Source organism: Mus pahari, chromosome 6 (assembly GCF_900095145.1).
Source record: "Mus pahari chromosome 6, PAHARI_EIJ_v1.1, whole genome shotgun sequence".
NCBI classification, from domain to species: domain Eukaryota; kingdom Metazoa; phylum Chordata; class Mammalia; order Rodentia; family Muridae; genus Mus; species Mus pahari.
In genome coordinates, this window is record NC_034595.1 from 35,819,734 (window position 1) to 35,835,342 (window position 15,609).

At 39.2% G+C, this 15,609-nt stretch overlaps 1 protein-coding gene across 3 annotated transcripts in view; it reads left to right on the top strand.

The window, feature by feature from the left end:
* Window positions 1–15,609, top strand: part of Ccdc171 (coiled-coil domain containing 171) — a 317,157-nt gene that overhangs the window by 254,979 nt on the left and 46,569 nt on the right. For all 3 annotated transcript variants that reach the window (XM_029540270.1, XM_029540269.1, XM_029540271.1), the window contains one exon: window positions 11,903–12,055. In XM_029540270.1, coding sequence (XP_029396130.1) covers window positions 11,903–12,055 — 153 coding nt within the window. The remainder of the gene's footprint in view (window positions 1–11,902; window positions 12,056–15,609) is intronic.

Consider the following 15,609-nt stretch of genomic DNA (forward strand, 5'->3'; position numbering starts at 1 on the left):
GAACTGCTGTGTTCTTGTTGGTTAAACTCTGCCACCCTGCGCATCAAGAACTTATGTGGAATTTCATAGCAATCTTATTGTGTTTTTTCTTTCATAGTGTACAGAAAGTTGGGGATCAAAAATACCTTAGAACCAAGAGGTCTCTATACCAAAATAGTAATGTGTAAAATTTATTTCTAAATAGCTAGAAAAAAGAATTTTGAATTTTATAGGAATCTTTGTAAGGGGTTACTTTCAGATCATGGATAACTCAAAGGTAGCTGTATTAGTAAAAAACCCACCCCAGCATGAGTAGCAAATCACAAAAACTGCATCATTGAAGAGAACTTTATTTTCCTCTACTCCCAGCAACTGCCACTGCTTAAATACCCCCCCCCCCCGGAGGGTCCTTGCAAACCTTGTTTCAGGAACTTTGTAAGCATTGTAAGTTTCATTTGCTTCTTGACCCTTCTCAGTTTCCCTCTAATGGAGTAGTGTTTCAATTCAGAAGAAATTATACAAGAATTATCAAAGAGGAACGTAGAAATTCTGGGTATCACATTGTTGAGTTTTCAGAGATTTCTGCAAAATAAAATATTCTTTATTAAAGCTCAGATATTTATTAAAGATGCCAAGTTGGCACCTTGAAAATAGTTGGCGTCACTGTGAAACTCAGATCCATTAGCTTGATAATGATGAACCATATAACATTATATGTTCTTAATTTTAGGCTGAACAAGTTTGTAGGGAACTTTCTCACTAGCCCCATGGTAATGGATCTCTGGCTGAGTCAACAGACATCTAAGGGGAACAAATGGGCACTACCCTGGGAAACATCAGTTGCCAACATGCATGCTGGGAGTATTTGGGAAGTAAAAAAGGATATGGGGAGGGCCTTGCTTTGAATCATCTGTCAAAGTGGACTTTGGCTTACAGTAGATGTTTTTTCTTTCGGGGACATAGCATACTCTATTAGTGTTTTATCCATCTAGTTTCAGTATGAAATTATAAAATGTGCCCCTCTCCCCTGCTTGTGAGCAAATCTGAACTTGCTGTTGGTGTCTACATACAGCTGAATGCCCCTTGCTGTCTTTCAGCCCACACTTGTCGTGTTGGTCTTGGGCTCCTTGTGAGCTAGGCCACTGGGTTCACTGATGTAGAGCAATACTGACTTTTGGGATCTGAGTTGAACATGAGTCCGGTGTCACAGGTCTGTGCTGGCTGCCCCCTTTACTTTGTATGTTTGCCTTCAGCCCAAAGCTTCGTGAGCCTACATTCTTCCATGGATGTCTTGCTTCACGATTAGCTCTGGAAGCCTTCTCTCATCACTGAGGGAGACAGCCTTTCTTCTTCTTTAACAATGTGTTGCCCTCACCGTGACTTAATTTTCTACTGAGCAATAATCTATTTGCTTATCGCATGTCTCCCAAGGACACCCAGGTTAGCAGGGCCTTTAGCTGACTTAGAGCCCCTCATTTTTACCCCCTAGAACATAGGTACTCAATGATGGTGTACAGATAGAGTTTATACATGCTTTCACAGAAAGCAGACTGTTCAGGAATGTCTCTGTGAGTGATAGTGCATATCATCCCACACAGGCCTATGCTACTTAGTAGGAACTGGAGGACAAAGTGAATGATCGCCAAGGCACAGACTTTCAGCTGTCATAAGTTTGTGTGGCGTTCCCATATATTACCACAGTGTGTTATGATTTTGACATTTGAACGAAGTTTTAACTACCTGAATTCCAGATCACACCATCACAATGGAATAAAACGCCTCATACACTTTACAGTGTTTCATATCCACATGTTGATGGGATCCCAAACAACCTTAATCTTCTTCACTGTAAAATGCCCAGTGCTGTCAGAGTGTAGCAGGTGCTTAAAAATGGTGACTGTGACAATTCTCAGAGCTAAAGGAATGAAGTTAGGTCTCTTCATTACACATCACAATTCCGTGTCTTCTGCTGGCTGCACCCTCTTCAGCTTATCACGTTCTGTTTTGCCACACATTAATAAGCCCACTGGCAAACTATTATTTATTATATAATAAGCATTTTATAGATACGTAAAGTTTTAAGTTCCCAAAGCAAGGTAATTCATTATTACCGTTGTGTTGTGGCTGCTATTGATCTGGCAGTACCTCCGAGGAACACACTACTCTGAATTTTTCCAAGATTATCGATGGTTTTCATGGCTTTGTGCCCATGCGCAATGGTTTCTAATAGGAACACTTCTCTTCTAAGTCTTCAGTTATTCTTCCTCTGCACTCATGTAGGATGCCAACATGTGATTTCTTCTCTATATGTCATTATCCCTTTAGTACTCCATTATGTTAACCTCCAACATAATAAAGGCAGTAATCACCATCAATCTAGCATCTGCACTTAGCCTTAAACATTGGCTTTGATTCAATTCTGATCGAAAATAACATATTTGAAAGAGAGTTGGTTTTATTTTTGGCACATTTAAGTTGTATATGCCACGGTTGAGTGGAAGCCCGAAAAAAGTTTAGAGTCTAAACAAGATAAAAAGAAAACATCATTCTAAAAAAGTCTCCTGCAAACGTATTCTGCAACTCTGCTGAACAGGGCTTCCCAGGAGGCCTTCCACACCTGAAGAGCTCTACATTACATCCTTCAAAGAGGGCTGGGAGGACCGTGAGTGATGAGACTAGTCAAGTCTGTGGCCATTCAAACGCCAAGAGAGGAAAATGAGTCTGGATTCTCTCTCTCTCTCTCTCTCTCTCTCTCTCTCTCTCTCTCTCTCTCTCTCTCTCTCTCNTCTCTCTCTCTCTCTCTCTCTCTCTCTCTCTCTCTCTCACCCACACACCCACATACACACACACACACACATAATGTATATACATACAAAATGCTTAAGGTATCTACAAAATATATACATGTATATATATGCATATGAATGTGCGCACATATATGTATACACATATAAAATGCATGTATAAACTAACCATATCTGAAATGGTAGAAGTTATGTGACATGTTTGGCTGAAGAAATGATTCATTAATTGTTACAGATGTTTATTGAATGTGTATTTTTCACAGAAAAAAATGGCATTACCAGGGAAACACCACCTTAAGTTAGCTTTAAGTGAAAACTTTATTATAAAGACTTACAAACAAACACCACAAAGTGAAATTAACCAGCCCCAAAGTCTGTATACCTCAGTGAGCATTTATATGGCTAGAATTTTCACTCTGAAGCCGTGAAGCTTCCCACTGAATTTACACCTTTTCTGCATTTAGTCTACCACCCAAGCCAGAAAGGTCTATGACAGAGCTCAACCCAGGAGACCAATTATCTTTATAAACATTAGACTATTGCATACTGCTTTTTAGTCTTGAAGTAGCTATGGATTCACAGGAAATTGACATGGTAGTAACAGAGGTTCCTGTGTTCCCTCTATCCGTGTTCTCAGTGCTGTATCTCATGGAGCTTTAGGACAGCCATCAAATCGAGAAAATTGACATATATGGTATAGTTTATATGTATATTTCTCAACCATATTATCAGATGATCATGTATGTGCTAGGGATATGAGTTCTTAATTTTGGCTTGTTTTCAATCAGTTTAATGCTTTTAAAATTAATCCAAAAATTTACATGTCTCAGCAGATTGTCTTCTTCATCATTCCTCCATTAAAGGATATTTTGTCTCTAGTTTCTGACCACCCCAAATAAACCTGCTGCCGTGAGCATTTGAGGTTGTGTGGTCTTAGGTGTTCTCTGTGAAATGCTCAGAAATATGGTTGCTAGGCCGTATGTAGGTGTATGAATGTTTTCCAGAATGGCTGACTGCTTTCCATTCTTAGCAGCAGTGTGTAAGCACTGTTGCTCTTTTCCCATCCACAATTGAGTTTGTAGCCATATCTCCTGCTAGCTGTACTCATAGATGCCAGTTTCTAAATATTATATTTAGAAATGAGATGTGTAGACACCTTATTGTGAGTCTGGGTAGTATGTCTGTAATAGCTAGTGATGTGATAAGTATGTGATCTTATTTATATCCGGCTCCTCAGTTACACTCCATTGATCAGTGTCTCTGTTTTAATGCCAGTACCATGGAATTTTTATTACTGTAGCTCTGTTGGATAACTTACGGTCAAAGATGGTGGTAACTGCAGCACTTTTTTTATTTGTCAGGATTGTTTGGGAAATTCTGGCTTTCTTGTGTGTACTTACAAAGTTTAAGATTACCCTTCCAATTTCCAAAAAGACTTTCACTGGAATTTTTATGGGCATTGTATTATCTCTTGTAGGATGGCCATTTTCACAATACTAATCATACCAATCACAAGCATGGGAAGAATTCCCATCTTCTGGAATTATCCTTAATTTTCTTCCAGTTTCTTAAAGTTTTTATAATACAAGTCTTTCACTTTCTTAGATTTGTTCCAATATTTTTTTTTTTGAGGCTACTGAATCAGGTTGTTTCCCCGATTTCTTTCTCTATGTTTGTTATTTGTATATAGGAAAAACTATGGATTTTGTGTGTGTTAATTTTATATCCTGCTATTTGCTAAATGTGTTTATCAAGGTTAGGGGTTTTCTGGTTGACTCTTTAGAACCTTTTAGATAAATACTCTTACCTGTAAATAAGAATGCATTGACTTCTTTCTTTCCTATTTTTACTTATTTTTATCCCTTAGCTAAATCTTCAAGTACTATATTGAACAGGAATGGAGAGAGTGAAAATCCATGACTTGTTCCAATTTTTAGTGGAAATGCTGTGAGATTTTTTTTTTTTTTAGTTACCATGATGTTGACTGTGGGCTTATTGTATATGCTTTTATTACGTTGAGTTATATGCCCCACATTCCTGGAGACACCAGGGCTTTTATCGTAAAAGAATGTTGAATTTTGTTAAAGGAATTTCTGCATCTAATGAGACAATCATGTGGCTTCTGTCCTAAAGTCAATTTATGTGGTGGATTATATTTCTTCATATTTATTGATTTATATGCGTGGGGCCATCCATGCATCTTTGGGATGTAGCTAACCTTATCATGGTGGGTAATTTTTTTGATGTTTCTTGATTTCAGATTGCAAATATGTTCTTGAAAATTGTTAACATCTATGTTCATCAGAAAGACTAGCCTATAATTGTCTTCTGTTGGATGTTTGCCGTGCTTCCCAGAAGATTTTAGAAGTATTACTTTCCTACTTTACAGATTAATTTGAGGACTATTGGTGTTAGTTCTCTGAAGGTCTTGTAGAATTCTGTGCTGTATCTGTCAGTTCCATTTGTATTTGAGCTAGAAGATTTTAAGTTACTGCTTGTATCTAATTGGTTGTTATGATTTACTTAAATTGTTTTCCTCATTTTGATTTAACTTTGGTAGGCCATTGTTCTGGCTAGTTTTATGTCAACCTGATGCATCCTAGAGACATCAGAGAAAAGGGAGCCTCCACAGAGAAAATGCCTCTATAAGATCCAGCTGTAGTCAGGCTTGTAGGGCCTCTTTTTAAACTCATGATTGGTGGTGGGGGCCCATTATGGATGGGACCATCTTTGGGTAATGCTCTGTGTGTCCATGTCTGCCCCACCATTGGGCACAGCCTTTTGGGGAGGTGGAACACTGGGGAGTTTGTGCTTATCCCATGCCACTAGGAGATGTGGGGAAGCTGGAGCTGGTTCAGGGGTCTCTGGGCCTGTGACAAGGCCAGGGCTGTGGGGTTCTCTGACTCTTGGTCATCCAGGCACCACCAGGAGTCGTGGAAGAGCTGAGTGTGTTGGGGGGAGCAGGCTGTGGATAGCATCTAGCCCAGGGCAGCTCAGGGGGTGGGCATTAGGGGAGGGGAAGGGGAGCTCTGGCTTGTCCCAGGGGTGGTTGTCCTTAGCTTGGTGGAGGCAAACTGGAAGCACAGATGGGGTAGTTGAGCTACAGGGTCTATAGATAAAGGCCTTCCACAGGTTCCTCACAGAGGGTCTTGATGAAAGCGACAGTCCATGTTTAACCATATCATTTATTAGCTGTTTATGGTGGAAAATGGATGCATAACCCCTTTCTCAGGGTCTGACTGGATATTAAATACTTTTTGCAGGGAGAAATGTCTGGGAAAAGAAGCTTATTGGCTAATCCCTTGGGGCCTCTAGGTACCTCATTAGCATGGAGAACTCTGTTTTGGGCCTACATGACCATAGGACACTTTTCTCTATGTGAGGAGCATGGCTCGTGTTCCAGGTCAGGAGTCTGGCAGGAGTCTCAGGTGTGTGCTCACTCTGTCTCCCAAGTCTCCACCTGCTCTACCCACCAAGCTTCCTGGTATGGTTTTACGTCTCACGATGGTCCTGGGTTCTATAGGAAAGCAGGCAGAGCTAGCCAATATATGCAAGCCATTGGGCAGCAGTTCCCTCATGGTTTCTGTGTCAACTCCTCACTCTAGGTCCTTGCCCTGTCTGAATTCCTATCCTGACATCCTTTCAAGATGAAAGCGATGTGGGAGCATGAGCCAGATAAACCCTTCTCTCCCCTCATTGGATTGGGCACGGTGTTCCATCACCGCGGTAGCAAGCAGAGGACGGCCATGTGCATTTGGAGTCCATCCGTTCCTATTAGACTTTACAGATTACTGATGAGTTAATAGTTCTAAAGTATGCTCTTCTGCATCTCTGGGTTCCCTTAGCATCAGCTGCAATTTTCCCTTCCCATTCCAGATTTTATTAGTCTGGGTCTTCTCCTTTTTCTTTGGGTTAGTTTGTCTAGAGAGGTTTGTTGATTTTATCACCCTTTCCGACACATCCGCTCCTCTTTATCTCACTGATTTTTTTTTTTTTTGAATTGCTGCTTTCGTTTGTCTTTGTATTTTTTGATTCATTTCATGTGTCAGCAAATTTGATACAAAGGTATAAGTATGTAATTATTGTGAGATCGAGATGTTTTGTTGCAGCAAATAACTATTGATTAAACCAAGGCTCATTTTACTCTGTATATAAATATATTTAAAATATTTTATCTTATGTCTCATACTGATTCTCCCCAGAAATATTTACTCTTTGATGAGTTATTACACTAATTTTCCTAATTTGATATAGTTATCATCATAGATAGCATTTACTTGAGGGTGTAGGATGCATACCGTGGAAACTGTCTTTTCATGTATCTAATACTCATTTAATTTACATAAATTCTTTATGGCTTAAGATTTATTTTTTAATGGGAATTAATTATATTTTATATAGTTAGTGTGTTTGTCATATTTGTTTTACCCAGTATCTTTTAGAATATGGAAATGAAAAAATATAAGTTTAGGTGAAACATCAGTGGTTTTGGTTTCCCAGTTATTCAACAGTATAGACAAAAGGTGCAATATTTCAGTGTTCAAATTTGAAGGTATTTCTCACTAACTTCTTCCCTTGCTATCAGGCTCTAGAGGACGCATTTTCTCTGATGTTCAGTGTTGAAGTCTGACTGTTAACATAATCTGGAGGCAGCATATAATTGAAACATTTTTTTTTTGTCCTCAAATGACATTTGCCTCTCTGTATTTTAGAATATTTTGCATCCTAAAGTATGCAATCATTCCTTAAAATGAATAGATGATGTATTGGCTAGTTCTCTGTCAAATTGATACAAGGTTGAATTAGAACATTTCCTTGGTTACTGATTGCTATGTGAGAGCCCTGCCCACTGGCTGTGGTACCATAGCTGGGTCCCGGATGGTATAAGAAGGCAGGCTGACAAGGTTGGTTGATACCCATGGGAGGCCTCCCCTTTTCTGAAGAGAAAGGGAAGGAGTAGAGGGCGTTGAGGTGAAGGGGAGGGAATGGGGGGAGAGGAGAGGGGCAAACTGCGATCAGGATGGAAAGTGAGTAAATAAATTAACTTTAAAAATAAAAGAAAGAAAGCAGGCTGAGCAAGCCATAAGAAGCAAACCAGTCAGGGACCCGATTCCATGGCTTCCTCTTCCATTTCCATTTCCAGGTTCCCGCCCTGACATCCCTCAGTTGTAGATGATGACCCGAGAAATCTGAGATAAAGAGTCCTTTCCTCACCAAGTTGCTTTTGGTCCTGTTGCTTTGCCACATCAGTAGAAAATTCATGGAGGAGGAGGGTATTTTACACATCTGGCTTCTCATACCTTGGTAATATCAATTGTAACACTGCTACATATTATCTCTAAAACAACGTTTATCTTTTCTTTTTTTAATGTGACAAGTCAAATTTTATTTCCCCAATTTCTTTTATTTTCCTGCAATTTTATTCTATTTATTCTATTTATTTATTTATGTATTTACTTAGGCGCCTATCTTTTAAGTTCTGAAACCTTCCCCCTGTTTCTTAGATAACTGTGTGAGTCCCCTAGGTACAGATTTCACTGGGCCCCTAGGGTGAAAGGTACCCGCAGGCCACTCAGATCTGGGCATGCTACAGTGTCATGCTGCTCGATGTCTTCCTTCTGTGAACCAATGCTGATTTAATGTGGGGGTAGGGTGTGTCCTGAGAGGGTCTGCTCCAGGGGATTGATCAGAGGTCTTGAAGTGCTTGTTTCCGTTGTCCCCACCCCTGAATTCACATTGCTATTTTTGTATCTTATACCAGTGGGCACCTTTCTCCTTGGTAAGGAGCTGACCTCACTGGAGACCTGAACATCTTTGTTTGGATCATTGTGGTACTGGGTCAAACCCAACCTTCATGCAAGCTGGGAGAGCTATTTCCTACATCTTAAATGCTTTGTGTTTTTAAAAACGTGCTTTGAAGAATCTCATATTATGTATTACTTTTACATCTGGGACTCCAGGAAATACTTTCTACAAATTTAGGATGCAGGATTACTTTTAAAATGTTGAACTGTTTCATCTCAAAATAGTCAAGAGTGATCTTTTGGTGATGTAAAAGTGAAACGACTCTCCAGGCATTTTGCTGCTTGAAGAAGAATTCCCATTCTCATTCAATAATTCCCATTTTCATTCAACAATTTCTATTCTATTCAGTAATTCCCATTCTCATTCAATAATTCACATTCTATTCAATAAATCCCATTCTCATTCAATAATTCATATTCTCATTCAATAATTCACATTCTCATTCAATAAGCAGTTATGAATGTTTGCAGCCACTTATACATTTCAGATCCTTCCGTAGCAATAATATATTCATATGTACTGTCTTTATATGTATATATGCACAGAATGTGAATCACCTATCAGGTTATGTCATTAGGATTTCACTGCAGAGGTTAAAAATCAAACAAGAATATTACCATGGAATTCAGGATTTTTTTTTATCACTTTTAGAAGCTGTTCTTATATGAGAATATAATACAATTAAATGGTTAGGAGAAAAGTTTTGCTTTAAATATTCCTTGATTTGGATCCTGCCACCATATTGCTCACTTGGTTGTATCCTTATGCTTTACCCCGAAAAATTAGATTAAAAAAGTATCTGCCCTGTATGATTACTATAAAGAAATATAATAAAGCTTGTACTATTATAGCTCCTGACTATAGAAAATAAGTTATAATCATTAGGTATTTTAGTCGTCTGGGCCTCCTAACAGTTTTGGAAGTTGACAGAGAGTAACTTCTATTCCTATCTTATGTAACAAGGGAGGAGATGGAGGCCCTGGAGATTGTGTGTTATTTCCTGAGGACACGGTGCTGTATATGTAACAGAGTAAGAATGGGGCGAATTTACTATCTCACTGGAGAAGAGAAGTGAATTCGTATTAACAAAGAGAGATTTGATACAGGAAGAAACAGATGTAATTGGACATTTTTTTGCCACTTCAGGGATAGACGCAAACCTCAGGCACTCTACTACTGAATTGCATCTACAGCCTCATTTGCATTTGTGCATTACGTTCTTCTGACAACTTCATGAAATACCTTGTTAGCATGAGATATAAATTTATCTTAAAATGACTCAAGGTGGGATAGCCTAGGTTATGGGATATCTACTCACACACCAGGTTGTATCCTGATTTATTCTTGGGTAGAGAATTTATATTTAAACTTACACGTATGCACTCTTTTTTATACCTAAAGCTATGCTTTTCTTTCCAACTTGAAAAAAGTATGATTAATAATTTATTCATTAGATTGAACATTAAGAGTATATTTCCAAGTATCTCTATGCTTTTTTATAAGATAATTTATACCAGTAGCTGCATTGCAGTTTTTCATCTCATCTAGTTTTTAATTACCACATTCTTCAAAAGTTGTTCCTTCACTCATTTACTGAAACAAATACACACTGAAGACACTCTCTTGGGAATAGAGATGTGTACACAGAGCCTGGCCCCATGAACTGCGTGTCTGGTTAAGAAGAAAAACATGTAAAGTAATAACTGTCTCCAGTGAAGGCAACAATCAGAGCTGGTGTGAGCAGCCCACAGGGAGCTGGGACAGAAGCTAACAACCTCTCTGGGCTTGGTAGATGGTTCTTGAAAGGGATGCTGTCTGAGAAGGATATTTGAGGGCCAATAGGAATCTATAAGTAAAACCTCCGCGTTTTCCAGGAACTCGCCTACTTCTGCTTCTCAAGACACTAAACACTGGTTCCCACTTATTCACTAAATTACTTTTCACATGTATTCAGAATTGCTAAAATAAATACCTAGTCTCCCAAGGCTCTCTCAGTTCAGACCATCAAACTGAGTGTAATTTGCACATTCTTAGACTCTATCTCTCATTGTATGATATGCCTGTAATAGGAACATTTCCTTCATAAATACTGTGATACTGTTTTTAATGGACATATCTTTGAAATGTTTGAATTAATGTTGATGCACTTGAAGCAGTTTGAAAGATTAGTCGAAGAGGGTATAATAGAATCCCTTGGGATTAAAGCTCACTGAAGATTTCTTTTAAGAAAAAAGTCCATAGAATATGGTTCAGCCGTGATACAGAGCCCAGCAATCCTGAATCTGTACTATTTAGGGAAGATGAAAAGTTAGCCAGCACCTGCTTGTGCTATTAATATGCAGGTTGTATCTGAGGACACCTCTGCGTTGCAGGGTGGACATAATTACACTCTCAGCGTTGGGACCAGTAGTTTTCTCATAGGATTAACTGAGTTCTTTTGTTTTAAAACATTTGTTAGGTAGATTGGAAGTTTTACTAACTCAGCTCATTATGAAATATTAATATGTTATTTATAAATCCTTGTGTTATCTCTTGTAAGATTGAAATTTGGGTCAAATTACAACCTGAATTTAATTTTACTGCAGAAAATAAGTGTGCCATATTTAAAGCCTGTGTTCTCAATTTTAAGCACAATAGATCAAAGTCCATCCCACTTAAGTAAAGCTTCTGGGATGAAGACTCAATTATTTTCCTAACTCCCCCCTCCGTGTGTGTGCGTGTGTGCGTGTATGTGTGTGTGTGCGTGTGTGTGTGTGTGTGTGTGTGCGTGTGTGTGCATGTGTGTGTGCGTGTATGTGTGTGTGCGTGCGTGTGTGCGTGTGCACGTGCGTGTGTGTGTGTGTGTGTGTGTGAGCCCACACATGTGCACATGTATGTACCCCTGTATGCTAGTGTGTATACACATATGGGGGTATACATGCATGTGAGCATGTGGTGGCTAATCTTGTCCCTCAGGGGTACTCACCAACTTTTTGAGACAGAGTATTAGGGTGAGCTCCAAGGAGTTTTCTGTGTCCCCCAAGCGGGGGTTATGTGAGCCATCATGTTCAGCTTTTAACGTGGGTCCTGGGGATTGGCTCTGTCTCCTATTCTTGTGTAGCAAGCACTTTGCCTACTGAGCAGCCTCTCCATCCCGTACCAAAGCTTTCTTAGTGACCATTTTCAGTGTAAGATGTGAAGTTCAGCTCTGTTTTCCCGAAACTACAAAAGTTGTTTATTTTTAAATTTGAATTAATTTGCCTTCAAATTACAGAAATTCTGCTTTGGGGACAACTTTATTTGAATTTTATGTGACATTATTTTCATTTCTTAAGGCCATGATTAAAAGTTTCGTGGATGTCTACCAGCTTGCAAGCGCTAGAATCTCTACCTTAGAGAAGGAAATGACATCGCACCGAAGTCATATCGCAACTCTCAAGTCTGAGCTCCACACAGCTTGTCTAAGAGAGAACGAAAGCTTGCCGTCGGTAAGTCCCGACCAAAATGCCTTTGTCTTCTTTGGGTCTTGGGCCACATTTATATTTGTGTTTTTGTTGCTCATAAGATCATTTGGCCATATCCATATCCGTGTGTATGTGTATACATGTGTATAATTAGGATAAGTCATCAATCAACATGAAATTAATATGGAGAAACATTTGAGAGAAAAAAAGCAATTAATTTTTCCACTGTATCATGTACAAAGATATGCATATTGTTATCACACTCAAACCCTACATCAGGAGTCCTTTGTTTGGCAGTGCGGCTGACACTTGGGTTTGGCAGTATGCATAGTTAAGCTTATAACTGTCTGAAGATTCAGTGTATCCCATTAAGACAGAATATTATTAATTATGCGTATAACCAAAATGGTAATTAGAACATGTGATTATTCTCTGTAGAAAACTAGACTTATTCATAATACATGCCTAGCTAAAGATGCATGTTGTGATTCATCTATATGATTAAGATTCTGTTTCAGTACTCATTTTATGTCTTAAAATTTTAGCCATGGTGAGATTTGGGCTAATTTAAAACTGGAAAAAAATATTCCTGCATTTGGGATATGCATTTGGGGAGTTTTAGAAAATGAATGCATTTGTGATGTAGTGGAATGTAGCAAACATTCAGAGGGTTGCTAGTGAATGGAGCTCGTGTTTTCCTTTTTTTGGTTCGGTTGTGATGCAGCAGGGTGACTTCTAAGTACACACTACCATTTCGACATTCAGCTATGGACTCATTTCAAATGACGGTTAGCGGAACAGGACTAAACCTGCCTGACTTGAGGTGTGTGAGGTTTAGGTTTGGCTTTTTTCTTTTTTCCCTTCCAGTTTCAGCTCCACTGCTAGAATTTCAGTGATGCCTTTGGGACTGTGGTGTCTGGAACCAAAGCCCTCCCTCCGGCAGACTCCAAGTCCCACGCCTCTCTGCCTCTCTTTGCCCCATATTGTCTGTGACTATCTTCTACCTTTCCTGCTTGCCTTTTTTTGCCATAGCTCCTGCTATCCACTGACACATGAGGTATTATATATATATATATATATATATATATATATATATATAGCCTGTTTGCTCCCTGCCCTCAGTTGAACCCCAGATAATCTCTACAAATGCAATACTTCTGAGGTATTCTACACAGTCACAAAGACACCCTGGGCCAAGAATACTTTGAACACAGTTGATACCTAATATTTATGAAGACAAATATTAGGAATTTATATAATAAACATTAGAAACCAGTTACTTGGGAACTAGGGTGTCAGCTCAATCTTACATGACTATATTAGGTTTTTTTAAAAATGAGAACCTAATGATACTTTGAACCCTACTAAGAGAAATTAAGATTAAAAGGGGAATTATACATTATACATTTGAATTTACATATCACCTTCCTTCATGTTTATTCTCTGATGTCACTTGTTAGTAATGAATTATACTGTTTAGCTTGTGGTCACTGGATTGAATTGTACCAACCCATATTGCTTGTTACTATTAGTCACATAAAAGTACTTCCTTGAATTTTAAGAATGGCAAAACTTGATAAGCAGAAATTGTTTCTCCTATTAGTATTATTATTATTTTTTACCAATTACTTTTTTAAAAAATGAATTATACTTACTATTATGCCCAAACTGTACTGCCTCTCTGGTCTGTACACACCTTGCGTATCTCTTCACATGTGAGACGTCTGAGATCCTCTGGCATGGATTCTCAGGAAGGGAACTCTTATCCCGGGCAGACCCCTCCTGGTGATGTCCTGTCTCATCCTCACTCGGGAGAAGGCTGTCCACTTCAGTGTCTTCTTTGTATCCGCACTCTTTTCTTTGTTTCATTTGTCAAGGATCACTCTTTCTAAAACAATCACACATCTTCATGATGCTTTGTTTGCCAGGGCGTTTACATGTGTGCTCCTTCTAATTTGAACTTCTGAAGAACTCCGAGGGAAGAACAACAAGCCTTAGCCTTTGTGTGATGTAGGTGATGTTTGGTGGATAAGAGCATGAACTGCGAGGGTGCATTAGGAAGTCAACTAAGTATACATTGCAAAAAATGTTTTTTTTTTATAGCAGAAATTCATAGCTATAAATTATAAATATAATTATAATATAAATTATACCCCACAGTGTAAGTACATTTTGGTTGCTTTAAAAATTGCAGTGTTTTTAATTACATAGGGTTTTATCTTTATAGTAAGAAATCTAGAAGCAGGTGCTTATTTTTGCCAGTTTAGTGGTTTATTTTATAAATGCAATTTCTGAGCTGCTTCTTTGTTGTTCTAAGATGTAGCAATTGACTCTAGGATTTTAAGTCACATCCAGGTTAGAAGGAGAGGATGCTGTGGCAGTATCTGTACGTAGATTCTAGCTCTGTCCATGCTAATGATGCAGTTTGGATTTCAGAATTTCCAGCTATAAATTGGAATGACGATACCACTCCCTAAGAGAGAAATGATCAAGTGCTTTGGACTTGGCCTTGAACTTAATGAGCGGTTGAGCTGTGTGTGTGTGTGTGTGTGTGTGTGTGTGTGTGTGTGTGTGCACGCATGAGTGTGCGTGTGCATGTGTGCCTGTGTGTTTTTATGTTTGTGTTAGCTTAATAACCTTTACTCAGAAAGCTATTTGCTTGCCTCACACTCCAGTAGCATCCTTTTGTTGTGCTTTGATTTGTTGTGCTGTAGCTTGAGTGTGTACTTTTCTGTCTATGACAGCATCAATGTATTCCAAAACCTGAGATCTCTGCTCTTTCTGAGGTCGTTTTTTTCTTTTTTCATTAACACATTTTTAATGTTCAGTCTAAAAATGACCAAGGATAAAGCTAGGAAATTCAGCTTAGAATTATGACAAGGCTATAAAGGAGTATATGACAAGGCTATAAAGTGGGATGTGAAAGTATAAAGGCTAAAAAGGAGGATGTGAAAGAAAAACCAAAATATGGGGGATGAAATATCATAAGAAGAATCTGTAGTCAGTATTGTCGGGGGCTTTGGAAGTATAGTAGAATAGAGGTTGAAAATATCCTTTAGACTTGACCTTGGAAGCCACTGATTACCTTAAGAAATGCTCTTTTAAGACATCTGGCACCTTTCCCCCCTGAGGAGGGGTGTTCGCCTGGGAGGGGTATCAAGACCTGAGCCTGTAGGAGAGCCATCTTTGCTCCAGTGCACTGCCGGGGAGAGGGCGGCCTGCAGAAGCGACACAGCTGCTGGGAAATATCCCGTTTCTGGCTCCAGTCATTGGGCACCTTTCCTGCCTGAGGAGGGGTGTCCACCCGGGAGGAGTCTCAAGGCCTGAGCTGGCAGGAGAGCCATCTTTGCTCCTGTTCCCCTAGGCTCCAGTCTGCACTGGCGAGAGTGTGAACTGCAGAAGTTACACAGCTTTGGGACAGACAGAAGCAACCTAACTTCTGGGACAGACCCTGTTTTGGGCAACAGAAATTTGGGCATCTTCCTCTCCAGAGGAAAGGTGGTCACCTGTGAGGGCTCTGTCTGCCAGAGCAGGTGAGAGAGTCATATTGTGTCCAGGGTCCCTCAGTGGCTAGTCTG